This window comes from Engraulis encrasicolus, chromosome 16 (genome assembly GCF_034702125.1).
Source record: "Engraulis encrasicolus isolate BLACKSEA-1 chromosome 16, IST_EnEncr_1.0, whole genome shotgun sequence".
Taxonomy (NCBI): domain Eukaryota; kingdom Metazoa; phylum Chordata; class Actinopteri; order Clupeiformes; family Engraulidae; genus Engraulis; species Engraulis encrasicolus.
Window position 1 is genome coordinate 30,064,076 of NC_085872.1, and position 14,103 is coordinate 30,078,178.

General features: G+C 44.4%; 1 protein-coding gene across 1 annotated transcript in view; it reads right to left on the reverse strand.

Moving 5' to 3' along the window:
* The window catches only part of npc1 (Niemann-Pick disease, type C1), a 34,015-nt gene that overhangs the window by 9,786 nt on the left and 10,126 nt on the right, over nucleotides 1–14,103 (reverse strand). Inside the window, exons 9-20 of the mRNA XM_063219345.1 lie at nucleotides 12,149–12,375; nucleotides 11,581–11,681; nucleotides 10,762–10,864; nucleotides 9,202–9,391; nucleotides 6,392–6,574; nucleotides 5,903–6,017; nucleotides 4,680–4,807; nucleotides 3,755–3,889; nucleotides 3,372–3,461; nucleotides 2,907–3,097; nucleotides 1,531–1,646; nucleotides 548–677 (exon numbers count right to left, since the gene is read on the reverse strand). Of these exons, the coding sequence (XP_063075415.1) occupies nucleotides 548–677; nucleotides 1,531–1,646; nucleotides 2,907–3,097; nucleotides 3,372–3,461; nucleotides 3,755–3,889; nucleotides 4,680–4,807; nucleotides 5,903–6,017; nucleotides 6,392–6,574; nucleotides 9,202–9,391; nucleotides 10,762–10,864; nucleotides 11,581–11,681; nucleotides 12,149–12,375 (1,709 nt within the window). The remainder of the gene's footprint in view (nucleotides 1–547; nucleotides 678–1,530; nucleotides 1,647–2,906; nucleotides 3,098–3,371; nucleotides 3,462–3,754; nucleotides 3,890–4,679; nucleotides 4,808–5,902; nucleotides 6,018–6,391; nucleotides 6,575–9,201; nucleotides 9,392–10,761; nucleotides 10,865–11,580; nucleotides 11,682–12,148; nucleotides 12,376–14,103) is intronic.

A 14,103-nucleotide genomic window follows, 5' to 3' on the forward strand; every position in this document is an offset into this window, starting at 1 on the left:
ATCTCAGTCCCCAGACCTCAACCCCATTGAGAACCTGTGGGGTGAGCTGAAGAGGAGAGTACAGAGGAGAGGACCCAGGTCTCTGGATGATTTAGAGAGATTCTGCAAAGAGGAATGGCTGAAGATCCCTCTTTCTGTCTTTTCCCATCTTGTGAAACATTATAGGAGAAGATTAGGTGCTGTTTTGTTGGCAAAAGGGGGTTGTACAAAATATTAACACCAGGGGTGCCAATAATTGTGACACACATTATTTGATGTCAAATAATTATTTCTTTATGTGGGATTTTTTCCCCACTAAATAAATGCACTTGTATTGAAGGTTGGTTGAAGGTTTTTTTTCCATTAAGGTCCCATATTATTTAGAAAATAATAATAATAATTGGAAGCTAAAAAACACATCTCAACCAGGGGTGCCAATAATTATGGAGGGCACTGTATAAGAGACTGGGTCGATGAGTGTTGCAGTCTATGCATGGTGTAATAATGTGCATGGCTGTGGCTGAGGTGACAGGGCATGTGTAGTGTGTGATGTTAGCGTGGTGAATACCCTTTGCCACAGTTGATGTTGGGGTTGTCGATGAGGAACATGGGCAGGAACCTCATGAAGTCGTTGCCAGTGGGTCTCTCCTTGCCACTCGGCGTCAGGTCTCTGCATGGCATACACTCACTTGACACCACTGAAAGTCAGAAAGGCACAGTGTTCGTTAACCACCACTTCTCCAGATGCAAAGGCATTGCCCACACACTCATGTGCATGCACACACACACACAATTCCACTACTGTCAATTGGCAGTATGTATCAGATTATAATTTATTATATATTATTATTTTGACCTTTATTCTACCATTTTACCCATTTATTCATGTTCTCATTTTATGAACCACAACGAACTGCCTGACACACAGTATCTCACTTCCTCTTTAGATAAGCTACTTGCTGTCTGTTGACTCGGTCTGTGCTACAGAGTTCCTGTATGGAATCTGTATGTTTTAAGGGTGAGAGGCCGCCAGTCATGTGAGGAGGGAAGTGTCACATGTTCAGTGGCACCGAACTGCTGTGCAGCCTACAATCTGTGCTGTGACACTGACCCAATTTGCTTGTCACTAGTGCGGACTATGCCAAAGCCAGGGATTGCTGGGAGAAAACTATTGTCACTTTTCCCTCAAATAAATCCACCAAGCATTGTTATAAAGCCACCGAAGCAGAACTTTTTAAAAAAATCACAATGTGAATGGTCTGCATCGTTGGGTTTGAATTTTTGTATTTAGTTAAAAAATACATGACGATATTGTCAGAATGTGTGGCCATGAAGCCAGGAAACCATAACCACAAACGGGCAAGACAAGCATTGAAATACTTTTTACAAAACAACAAAATATGTATTCTATACCCCTCCCTACAGCATTCTCATCCCCCAGCTTTACTTAGAGGTGTGTGTGTGTGTGTGTGTGTGTGTGTGTGTGTGTGTGTGTGTGTGTGTGTGTGTGTGTGTGTGTGTGTGTGTGTGTATCCAGTGGCTAATGTTTACCTGAGGCGTTGCAGAAGGCCCCTGATGTGTTGTAATATCTGCAGCAGCTGGACTGTGGCTTCACCCAGTCAAAGTAGTCATCGAGCCAGGAGGACGGCGTGTAGGCAATCTTAGTGCTGCAAGGGACAGGGGTAAACACCACCGTAGTTATTCAGACACAAACTAAAAAAAACATACACACTTAAATGTGCACTGTACTACAACTACGATGCTCATTAAATCTGTGCTGCTTATCGCCAAATATGATCTTTTCATGAATATTTACAAACTAATAAACTGATATCTACTAGTATGGCCAAAGTACAGTCATTTTTGCGGCTAAAAATGTCTTTTTCCGGAAATTCAAAATGGTGGACCATGGAGAAGATACCCATTTTCATGTATGAAAAGTGCAATTTTCATAACATATTTCATAATCAGTCATAATAAATACTTAGAATTAGATGGTCATGGTAAGCATTCATGAAAAAGGTAACATTAGTGAATGGGCAGCATGAATTCTGGAAATAAACAACTAAATATAACACAGTGCACCTTTAACATACAGAACACAAAATAGACTTTCACAACCCTTCAACTGAGGAAGAAGTCTTACATGTTAAGATTCATTCATGTGCCGTAACGAAAGCAATCACTCAAAAAAGTAAACACATTAAATCTTTTAAAAGGCCACGATAAGAAAGAAGAACCACCCTCTTCACCCTCCTATTTTTAGTCCATGTGGGGAGGAACTGCAGTTGTCATCTGACAAGCATGACTAAATAATTTAATAAAGGCCAAAGCCATTTTAAAAAGCAGGTGAGGAAGACATTACCATTGGCTTCCTTTTCTGTCTGAAATCAGATATCCTGAGCAGACCGAGGACATTGGGGGTGTGTGTGTGTGTTATCCAATGAATGCAGTAGAATCAGTAAACAAAGGAAGGAATTACACACAAATCCTGGCAACGTAATATATGTGTATACTATATAATATATGTGCGATATTTTTATCCCAGACTCCCTATTATCCCAGAATCGTTTGTCCGCTCTTGATAAAGCACTATGCACGTGTGGTGGCTTGCATGGACCGAAAGCAAAGAGAAAGAGTTGACAACTGAAAAACATTGTGCACTTTGGACAGTTCTATTTCACCTACATAAGTAGTTTTTAAACAAATCACGTCATCGTCCTCGCATGCATGAAAGGGCCACATTGTTTTCAAGCCTTAAAAAACGGACCAAAACACAAAAGTAACGTGCAGATTTTTCATACCCATTAAAGACTGAAATCAAGTCATTCGGAAAAATAGGCTATGAGCGCCAATCCACACTAGCACAAAGCTTGGGCAAAGGCGGGAGGAGAGAGGATTGTGTGGATTGCAACATGGGGACTCACTAGTTGCTCATGAGGGAAGCGATGTAGAGCTGCTGCACCAGAGAGTCGTTGTTGCAGCCCACGCCGCCGCACACTTGGTTTTGCCCCTCGCTAGTTCGGTAGTCGTAGCCCTCTTCTACCACAAAGTACACAGGTGCGCCAGTGTGCAGGTACTTCGTCAGGTTGCCGAAGTAGTCCAGCACAAAGGAATCCTACTCCAAGGAGCACAGGCACGCAGGCACACACAGGCACACACACACAGAATTAGAAAGCCATCAACAGAGGAACAAGACTCCAGTATGGTTTATTTATACACCATATACACCACACCAAAACAGGTCACATCCCAAAATTAAATAATCCACCTTCCCTTTTGGAAACTCATCATAGGGACAAAAAAAAACACCATGGTGGGTTGTTCTGTAAATGTAAAGGTCAATTCAAACACCCAGTCCCTACAAAACACAAGATAATGAAGAGACTCACGTCAGGCATGGAGAGGGTCTGATCTAGGCCCACTTCCACTTTGTTGACGGACGCTATGCTGAAGGATAGAATGCCCACAAACAACGCCACCTGAGGGACACATACAAACCATCATCACACACGGGTTAGACAGTGCCTGAGTATGTGTGTGTATGTGTGCGTATATGCATCCATGTGTGAGCGCGTGCGCGCGTGTGTGTGTGTGTATGCGCATGAGAGAGAACGCCAGAGGGACGTGTGCATACATGCATGTGTCCTTCTCCAATGTCCTTTACAGAGTCCTACACAACACTCGCTATCGTCTGTATGTGTATAGATAAATGAATGAATGTACAGTATGTGTGCCTGTGCGTGTGCGTGCGTCACATGAGCGCTTGACTCACCACAAGGGGCCGCACCCATTCCTTGAGTACGAACGGAGCGTACACCTTCTTGAAGAAGCGGAAGAGCAAGCCGTCGCTCGGATCCCCCTGCTGGTCTGACAACTTCACGCAACACAAGATGTCCAGACGATTGCTCTGTGGTACAGAAGAGAGGACCCGATATAAACATGGCAAACAACCCAGGCTCAAAAGGGCTCACAACGTGATGGATTATTCACTGTAGCTGCAGCTTTGCCGAGATATAAATAACTTTTGAAAAAAAGGTGAAAAGATCCAACACTGAAACCAGCCATAATCAATGACATGTTGAAAGTGAAAGCCCATTGGGAAACTCCAACTCCCATTGTCATTGTGACACAGCCCTCCACAGCACACAAGTGAACACTGCACACTGCACACAACGAAATTGCATTTATGCCTCACCCGTGCAAGGGGGCAGCCCTCAGTGGCGCCCCATGGGGAGCAGTGCGGTGGGACGGTACCATGCTCAGGGTACCTCAGTCATGGAGGAGGATGGGGGAGAGCACTGGTTGATTACTCCCCCCACCAACCTGGCGGGTCGGGAGTCGAACCGGCAACCTCTGGGATGCAAGTCTGACACCCTAACCGCTCACCCATGACCGCCACATGTTGAAATCCATAAACAAACATCATCTAATAGAAGAGCCTTGAGTCCTTATTTTTGAGGACTGCAGGGTCTTCTACAAGATGATTTACCTCTTAACTTAACCTGGTTTACTCCCGAGCCAGTTTCTTAAGTATAGGCCTCTGAACGCTGCAATATTGAGGCTGACGTTTGTTTACGGATTTCATTGGATCATTGATCGTGGCTGATCACGATCAGGAGTAGCAAACCCAATACTGATAGACATTACATGGATTACATTGTACGACCCATCCCACTCCAAATGCCCCCCCCCCTCACCTCCTGCCTCTTGACATCCAGGGCCAACAGGCTGATGAAGCAGCTGATCTGCAGCATGAAGTCGATGAGGATGGCCAGGCCAGCAAACAGGGAGAAGGTGCGCACCGCCGGCATGTTGGACAGGGCGCCTACGGACACAGAAGGGTAGAGGTAGAAATGGATGTCGGGGAGTTAGAAGAACCACAACAGAAGAGGAATCTGACTGGAATGTCACTTATCACTTCATCAAGTTGAACTGTTCCTTCTTATAAGGAAGCAAAAAGTAGTGCGTGTGTGTGTGTGTGTGTGTGTGTGTGTGTGTGTGTGTGTGTGTGTGTGTGTGTGTGTGTGTGTGTGTGTGTGTGTGTGTGTGTGTGTGTGTGTGTGTGTGTGTGTGTGTGTGTGTGTGTGTGTGTGTGTGTGTGTGTGTGTGTGTGTGCGATGTAATTGACCGATGTAAGCAGTCTCTTTGGTTTATTTTGGCCATTGATCACCCGAAATACACTTCAACAGGAAAAGCTGAATGGTAGGTGCAAAGCACCAGTGGTACGTATTGTGCGTACCACAATATGCCCATTCATATTATACTAATCTGTGAAGGGGAGCAAAACACACACAGTGGAGGCGGGAGCATGAAAGAACATGATCCAACAAAAGAAAACAAATCAATTAAGAATTCCGGACGTTGACGAAAGGGATAGACGCCGCTTTCCTTCCCCACCCCCCCCCCAGCCACAATCAGTAAAAGTAAACACAGGAGTTGACTAAAGGCTAGCGCACGAGCAAAAATGCCCCATCACGGGCCATCATGTGACAGCCAGAGACAGAGCCACAGTCACACTGTATTGCTTTGCTTACATAAGCTGTCAGAACTCATTTGAATGGGCCTATCTAACTGCTGCTGCAGATGAACAACCCAAACAGTGAGGGTTACTTTCGCAGGACAAAGAGGGGTTATGCTACTCCTGTGCATACAGAAGTACTACATAAAACCAGTGTGTTGCTGCGCTTGTTTTACCTACTTAAATGTAAAAATAGCACAAAAAAAAAACAAACAAAAAAATCCAAATCCGCTTTCAGCATTCAGATGCCAAAAATGCCACCTGGGATTTTTGCAAGCCAAAGATCAGTATTGCTTAAAGCTATTGTTGTAACTTGGTTCTGCGAGCCGTTCACAGTGGTAAGCTGCGTGCATTGCATACAGTGTCCATTTGAAGGAGAGAAGGTAATAGATTTTTGCATACCCAAGAAGAACGCCACGGTCTCTGAGAAGGAAGAGAGAAGCATGCTGGGGGCCACTTCTCCCAGTATCCGGCCAATCTGCTGGTCCACCTCCTCATTTTGGTACCGGATGTCTCGCTGGCAAAACGGAAGCGGGAGAGACACTGGGGTGAGAAACCAACCACCTCTGCTACATACATTGCTTTACAATACATTACACTTTTTTATCCAAAGCAACTTACAGTTATTAACAGGGTATTGGTTACAGTCCCTGGAGCAGTGTGGGATTGCTCAAGGGCACCTCAGCCATGAAGTGAGATAATGAGTGGAAGGGTGGGATTCGAACCTGCAAACCTCTGATCTAAAGCCCATCTCCTTAACCACCAGGCCACGGCTGCCCTACATGCAGTACATAACCAATGCACTCGACACACTATCTACTGTATATCAGCATGGAGGCACAGGTAGCAGGTGCGGTAACAGGTGCGGTAGCATGTGGGCATGTGGGTTACCTGATAAGTCTGCACGATGATGAAGATGTTGTCAACGCCGACCGCGAGAACGAGGAAGGGGATGACCTCAATAACGATGAGGGTGAGCGGCACGCCAGCGTAGCTGAAGATGCCCAGTGAGCAGGCGACCGAGCTCAACACGATCATGATGCCGGCAATGCCCAGAGAGATCTTGGAGTCCACCTGCAGAAACATTACATTACATTACATTACATTACACTACACTACACTACACGTAGCTGACACTTCCATGCAAAGTCACTTATGCCTCTTTTCCACTGCCCTTTTTCTGGTAGACCTACAGCTCAACACAGCGCGACTCGCCCGTCACTTTTTGGTTTTCGAACAGGCACGACACAGCTCAACCATAAAGCAAAAAGTGGCGACTGAGTTGCGCTGTGTCGAGCTGTAGGCCAACCAGAAAAACTGGCAGTGGGAAAAAAAGAGACATTAGAGTCATTATCTTTTAGGGTTTTGGTTACAGTCCCTAGAGCAGGGCTATTCAAATGGCAGCCCTGGGGCCAGATGCGGCCCTTGGACGGCAAGGTTCTGGCCCCCCACAAGCCCCTTGAAATACGGAAAAACTTAAGTCACTTTTCGACTAGCCCTGTTAGAACGGGGCTGCGCGCTGCTGGGGCGTGGTTTCGTTTTCTTTTTGCATTTACTCCACCCATCATCAGCTCAAACAGGGCTCAAACAGGGGCGATTATAGAATCGCGAAAGACGTGGTTCGAGGCGTGCGGAGCTGAGTTCCACTAGGCTAAATGTTGCCTGTGTTAGGATTTACCGGCATGTGAAAACACCTATCCCCACCCACGCACTTTAAAAATCAACTTTTCTGTCGGCAGTTTTTACAGTAGACAGAGAAAATTTGCTCAAGCAATTATCATGTTCTTTAAAGTAGCCTAAGTCCAGTCCTTGGCCAAGGAGTTATATTATTAGCTTATTAGGCTATTATTTTAAAATCACGCTATTTCCAAAGCTCCATGCCTCCTCCTTGTGAGAAGTCGTTTTTTTACCACCATGCAAAATAGGGCACACTAAAGTAGCCCTTTTCATTGCACATATCTTCATATAGCCTACGAACCTGCAGAGGGATGGCGAATTTGCTGTTATCAAATTAAATGTAAAAATGAAAATTTCGAATGAAAAAGACAACTGGTTTATTCGAGGGAACAAAGATTTCCTCTCTATCCGGCTGGAGAACAACGCCATTGTTTACTTGAAGTGGCGACCGCTTAAAGTTAAATAACTTTGGATTTAAAGAACATAAACACGTGCCGTAAAAACCTGTAAAAAGCTAAGAATCTCAGCTTTCGAACAAGCCCTAATACATGTCTGTAGGTCTAGGTTAAGGAGATCGCTGTCTGTTCGAAAACAAAATGACGAGGTAAAAAAAAAAATGGTTGGGAAGCGCTATTTTTTCACTTGAAACAGCGGCCGCTTAAAGTTATATAACTTTGGATTGAAAGAACATAAAAACGTTCCGTAAAAACCTGTGAAAAGCTAAGATTCGCAGCTTTCGAACAAGCCCAAACACATGTCTTTGGGTCTAAGAGAAGGAGATCGCTGGTTATATTTAGTCCTATATAGGTCCTATTGTTTAGATTAGGGCTTAGATTCACAATGGCGTGAAAACACGGTGTTGTCGCGGCTAGTTGCAGCAGCTGATCATACGGCCCAGTTCTAGTCCCCGTTGTATGGAAATGCGTGCGAGACAGCACCATCGACCCCCCCGTCAAGTTTCATGAATATTTATAAAGCCCGCACCGGAACGCGGAACCCAATGGAAAAGAGACTTTAGAGATAAAAGTATGGGTTCCGTATCGAGCTGAAACGGGACACGGAATGTTAAAATGCAGGAAATTACATCTAAGAAAAGCAAAACCATGATACATACGTAGTTCGGCCCTTTTAGTGGGAGGAATTTGGAAAAAACTGGCCCTCGTTGACATTTAATTGAATATCCCTGCCCTAGAGCAATATGAGGTTAGGTGCCTAATTCAAGGGCATTTCAGCCATGGATGTAGGTGCAGGGAGAGGTCAGGTGGGATGTGAACCTACAGTATCACCCCCAGAGTAAAAAAACAAACACCCTAACCATTGGGCTACCTCCAGAAACGCAGCGAGGCAACGAGGCGTAGACACAATGAGAGAGGAGCCCTGTGCCATGCAGAGGAGGGCTCAGTCTCACAATGAAATGAGGAAGTACGAAACCATACGAAACTAGGCTGTGGCATTGTGGCATTTTAACATGACCAGGTAAGTGCTAGGGCGCACCTCCCTAGCACGTGGTTTGGTTGTTTTGGTTTCAGGGACTTCTGAAAATGTCAACAAAGAGGAAGAAGAGAGAAAGAACGAACGAAAAGGGGACAAACAAACATAGAGAGAGAAACCAAGCAAGTAGAGTAACCAAGAACCTGAGAGAGAGCGAGAGAGCGAGAGAGCGAGAGAGAGAGCGAGAGAGCGCGAGAGAGCGCGAGAGAGCGCGAGAGAGAGCGAGAGAGCGCGAGAGAGCGAGAGAGAGCGAGAGAGAGAGCGCGAGAGAGCGAGAGAGCGCGAGAGCGCGAGAGAGCGAGAGAGCGAGAGAGCGAGAGAGCGAGAGAGAGAGAGAGAGAGAGAGAGAGAGAAAGAAAGAAAGAAAGAAAGAAAGAAAGAAAGAAAGAAAGAAAGAAAGAGAGAAAGAAAGAAAGAAAGAAAAAGAAAGAAAGAAAGAAAGAAAGAAAGAAAGAAAGAAAGAAAGAGAGCGAGAGAGAGAGCGAGAGAGCGAGAGAGAGAGCGAGAGAGAGGAAAAGGTGAAGAAAGCTTACCAGCAGACGACCGCAGCTCTGTATGTGTCCGAGGGCCAAGGAGATGTAGAGGAACATGATGGCGTAGCTGATGGCTATGGTGGTGATGTCACTGGCGCTCTCGCGGTTGATCTCGTCCTCTATGCTGCGCTCGGAGTTGTAGGCGATGGTGAGGTTGGGGTTGGAGTAGTTCTGGATGAACCGGATGAACCTGGCGATGGTGGAGGAGGTGGAAAAAGGGAACCGGTCACCACCTCACCTCAGGCCAAAATGCAACTTGCTGACTAGGACACAGCCATTTACAGTATATTACAGCTAGTAATGACACACGGCCATCCCTGCATACTCTCAGCACACGCTGAAATAGGTTTATAGACCTGGACCCTTTCACATGGCGATAGAGGTCATGGCAACAAACACTGAGCATAATGACCATGATTCAAAATATAACACAAAAGATCATGGGGCATATTTAATAACTATGTAAATAACTAACGAAAAAATAATCCATCAATCAGAATGTATTCATATAGCACCATATCACAACTGAACTGTTGACTCAAAGTGCTTTCAAATTCACTATACATTCATACACATTCACAAAGGGGTACATCTGGAAAAAGGGGAGGATAACAGCTCCTTCTTGCCTTTATACTTTGCAATCAAACAGCGGAAAACAAGACTTTGTCTCACCATCCCGTTCATTCTGTCCATTGTCAGCATTTCCATAGCGACAGTCTGTCATTTAACAAAATTTGATTTATAACCAGGAATTCAAATCAAACTATGCAGCATTTTACAGCCATAGTTTAGCCATTGAGAAATTGAGAGAGCATAATCCTTTTCCTGAAATAGCTGCCCCCAAGCAATGAAAAGCAGACTTCTTTCAGGACCTTCCTCTCACAGACCCTTCAGACACGAAACGGGTAACGTCAAACACATGTCAGGGTCAGGAATATTTCAACTTGGCAACTAGAAGCACTCAGAGAGTGCAAACCTCCGCCAAAGCCATGGGGTCTCTGATGCATGTGGACACTGTGGAATCCTATGACTATATAATATAACTTCCAAAAAAAAGTCCTGGATCCAGATCACCACCAAAATTAAATCACTTGTTCCTTTTGTCATTTTCAACAAAATCTATTCATAACGTTTTGAGTTATCCTGCTGACATAACATGAAAAACATGAAAACATAACCTCCTTGCCGGAGATAAAATGTTCTGCTGCTACTGAAGTGACTTCCCTGTGGATCCATTCTTGGGTGACTCCCAGCTACTTTTTCCATAGCCCCTTCCAACTTCCTCTGTCACTATAGCAAATTCTCCAAACATAGATTCAAAATGCGTTCAATGCATGACTCCCTGGAATGCACCTTTACACCTTAGCTTGCGTGCAAATATCAATATAAAGTCAATTTGGGTCAACTCTCAACAGTCAAATGCCAATGCACAATACTCTGTAAATCAACAACACAATCCCCAATACACATGACCCGATGTAGTAAGTCACACAGGAGAGGCAAAGTCTAGGGTCTGCAAGCGTTTCCATGTTGCAGTTTGGTGTGATTGTGAGTACTCACTCTGTCTCCCAGGCCAGTGCTTTGCCCAGCCTCTTTGAGTCATTGTGGTAGTTGTTCACAGGAAACGTGATGACTAGTGCTGTGGCGTTGTTATAGTTGGTGGCTGTGGTTGGAAAAAGGAAAAGGCAACGGTTAAGAAAAAAGCATGCCCAAGCAGAGTGCATACGTTTACATGGCAAACAGCGTTGGAGGAAGAGGGGGAGGGGGGAGCAAGACCTCAGCTGCATGATGAAAATTGACCACAGACTTTTTTTTCAATACAACATCTGGCCTAAAGCCCAAAGATTGGATTTTAAAAGAATTGATAGCTTCCTATTTAGTGTTTGTCTTCCAGAATGGAGCGATAAAGACAAAAGGAAGGATACAACAATTCTAGAGTGTTAGCCAAGGTGTGGGATGTGACACAATAACTGCACATGTCTACACCAGAAACGAGAAAAAAATCAACCGAGTAGCTGAGGTCATTGAAGAAGTTTCACCATCAATTCTCGGTATTTGCTCTGGACGTGATATTGACATGTTTGATTTAGCTAATCGCAGCATGGCTCTGGCTTTTCCGCCTGGATCATTCAGAGATATGAACATTCCAATTGGTTTTCCCGCGTCATAGCTCATTACATAATATTAACTAACTTTTAACTTCAGAAATTCGCTTTGGTCGGCCATTGCGCTTCACCCCCCGCCGAATTTGGTTGCAGAGTTCACGAGACCTCCAAAGACAAATAATCTGACTATGGTAATTTCTGGTGTACGCGTATAGTATGGCAGTGAGTTCCACTGTTCCAGTGTTCGACTATTCCAAAGTAGCCTACTACTCACCATCATAGCCTCCCAAAATCAGCCATGGGAACACTGGGCCACCGTAGGTACCCAAGCAGGGGTCATGGGGCTTGCTGATGTCATTCAGGGAGGTCGGGGAGCTGCAGGACAGAGAAGACCAGAAGGAACTCACAAGAGTCGCACAACATCCACAAGCAAGGTTGCAAAACCACAGAGACACAGGCAGTCACTGCAGAGATGCTTGACCTAAACAAATCCTTGAATTCAGTGGTTCTCAATTCTGCTATTTGGGTTCCGCTGAGATAGGCCTTCCTCTGCGGCTTGCAGCACATGTGTACCTGGTCCATCTAGGCACACCGCCGCAGATGGAAGGCAAAATGATTTCAGTGATACAGTAATCATGGATGGGTTCAAACAGTGGAGAGAGAGAGAGAGAGAGAGAGAGAGAGAGAGAGAGAGAGAGAGAGAGAGAGAGAGAGAGAGAGATAGAGATAGAGATAGAGATAGAGATAGAGATAGAGATAGAGATAGAGATAGACAGAGAGAGAGAGAGAAAAGCAGTGGGTTAGGAAGAGAGGAACTGATCCCTGGCCCTGGACTCACTCACCTGACGCAGTAGAGGAAATGGGTATGGTAGTCCGCGTACACATAGAACTCATCCGCGAACTGGTGCTCCAGCACTTCGTGGCTGTTCTGGAAGTAGTTGAGGACACTGAGGATGGTGCAGTTGCTGTTGTAGGGAGCGAGCGGGGACAGGCAGATGTCCTTGAGCGTGACCTTCTCGCCCTCAAAGGTCGCCTCAATGTTCTCAAGGTCTGTTTGCAAGTCTAGGACCTGAGAGGGGGAGGCACGATAGGTGGGAAGTGTGAGAGAGAGAGAGAGAGAGAGAGAGAGAGAGAGAGAGAGAGAAAGAGAAAGAGAGAGAGAAAGAGAAAGAGAAAGAGAAAGAGAAAGAGAAAGAGAGAGAGAGAAAAAGAGAGAGAGAGAGAGAAAAAGAAAAAGAGAGAGAGAGAGAGAGAGAGAGAAAGAGAGAGAGAAAGAGAAAGAGAAAGAGAAAGAAAGAAAGAGAAAGAGAAAAAGAAAAAGAGAAAGAAAGAAAGAGAAAGAGAAAAAGAGAAAGAGAAAGAGAAAGAGAGAGAGAGAGAGAGAGAGAGAGAGAGAGAGAGAGAGAGAGAGAGAGATAGATAGATAGATAGATAGATAGATAGATAGATAGATAGATAGATAAAGAAGATTCAGAAAAAAGGTTCAGTAAATAATGGTTGGGCTGATAATTATCAATAACAGGAGTATAACTCATTCGTAGCAGGACGGTAACAGTATGATAACAGGAATGGGAGGAATGTAATTATTAAGTCTTTCCCCCACTGACAAGTGAAACTGCTCATATGATAACATGTGAATGTTACACTCTACCATTATGCCTGAAACATAGACAAAAAAAAAAAAATTATTGGTACCTATCTGTATTTTTTGGTATTAAATTAATACTGTTGGTCACTACTTTGACAAACTTTGGGGGAAATCCTGAAGCTGTTCATAGGGTAATAGGGAAACAGAGGGGGTCGTCAAAACTTGTCATTAAGGATACAGAAGGGGAGTCGTCAAAACTCGCCATTATAGGGGACAAAGTTAACAGCTGTATTTCTTCTTTGAGTGAAAAGCTCAAAAGTTGCTTACAAGTCAACTCATGTCATACACCCGATCTGTATGAAAGAACATCTTCAGATATTGAGACAATGTGAGTGAGGATGACGGATGAGGATGAGGATGAGGATGAACTACAAGGGAGTGTGACCCCAGTGAATGATGATGACAGGGGTGATAGTGAAAAAAAATCCTGAGCCTGAACTTTTTCCCCTACTCTAATGACGACGACGACAAGATACTGCATAGTGACGTAACGTAGGCCTATTTTGACACATTATTCAAACATTTAATAGCCTGTGTATGACCATTATTCAAGCCTGATAGTAGAAGAAAACCCTGAACCTGTAACACTTTCTGAGATGAGAATAACCTAATGGCTAATTATTATCAATGTTTTTATTTTTGCAAACTCCCGTCAAGCCTGAAATCAGGCATGGAGCCTGAATACTATCAGCCCTATGATGAACAGTCTCAGCTTCCCCCGGCTGATCAAATGCAAATGCATGTCTAACAGGTTGAGAATTACAAAGAGAATATTCAAAATAAACATTGCCTAGCAACGGATCAAGTGTCGTCTTACACATTTTGGTATTGCTACTACCATTTCTGTGCCAACGACATCACTCTCATTGCATCCATACATTGACGGAAAAACGATACACTTTGGAAGCAGGTGATAGGCTTGATATACTTTTAGTGAAAGGCAGTGTAACTGTAAGCGCTGCAACGGGAACAAACACAACTGTAAAATACTTATCAGATGACCACTGATTGCTATTTATAAACCATCACTTCTCCCTTTGCAGGTCTGAAAAGAGCTTAAGGTACACCGTATGTCTAGTTTCACTTCCTTTTAAGTCTCCATGAAAAACACAAATTCACAACAGACACAGACACAGACACAGACACAGA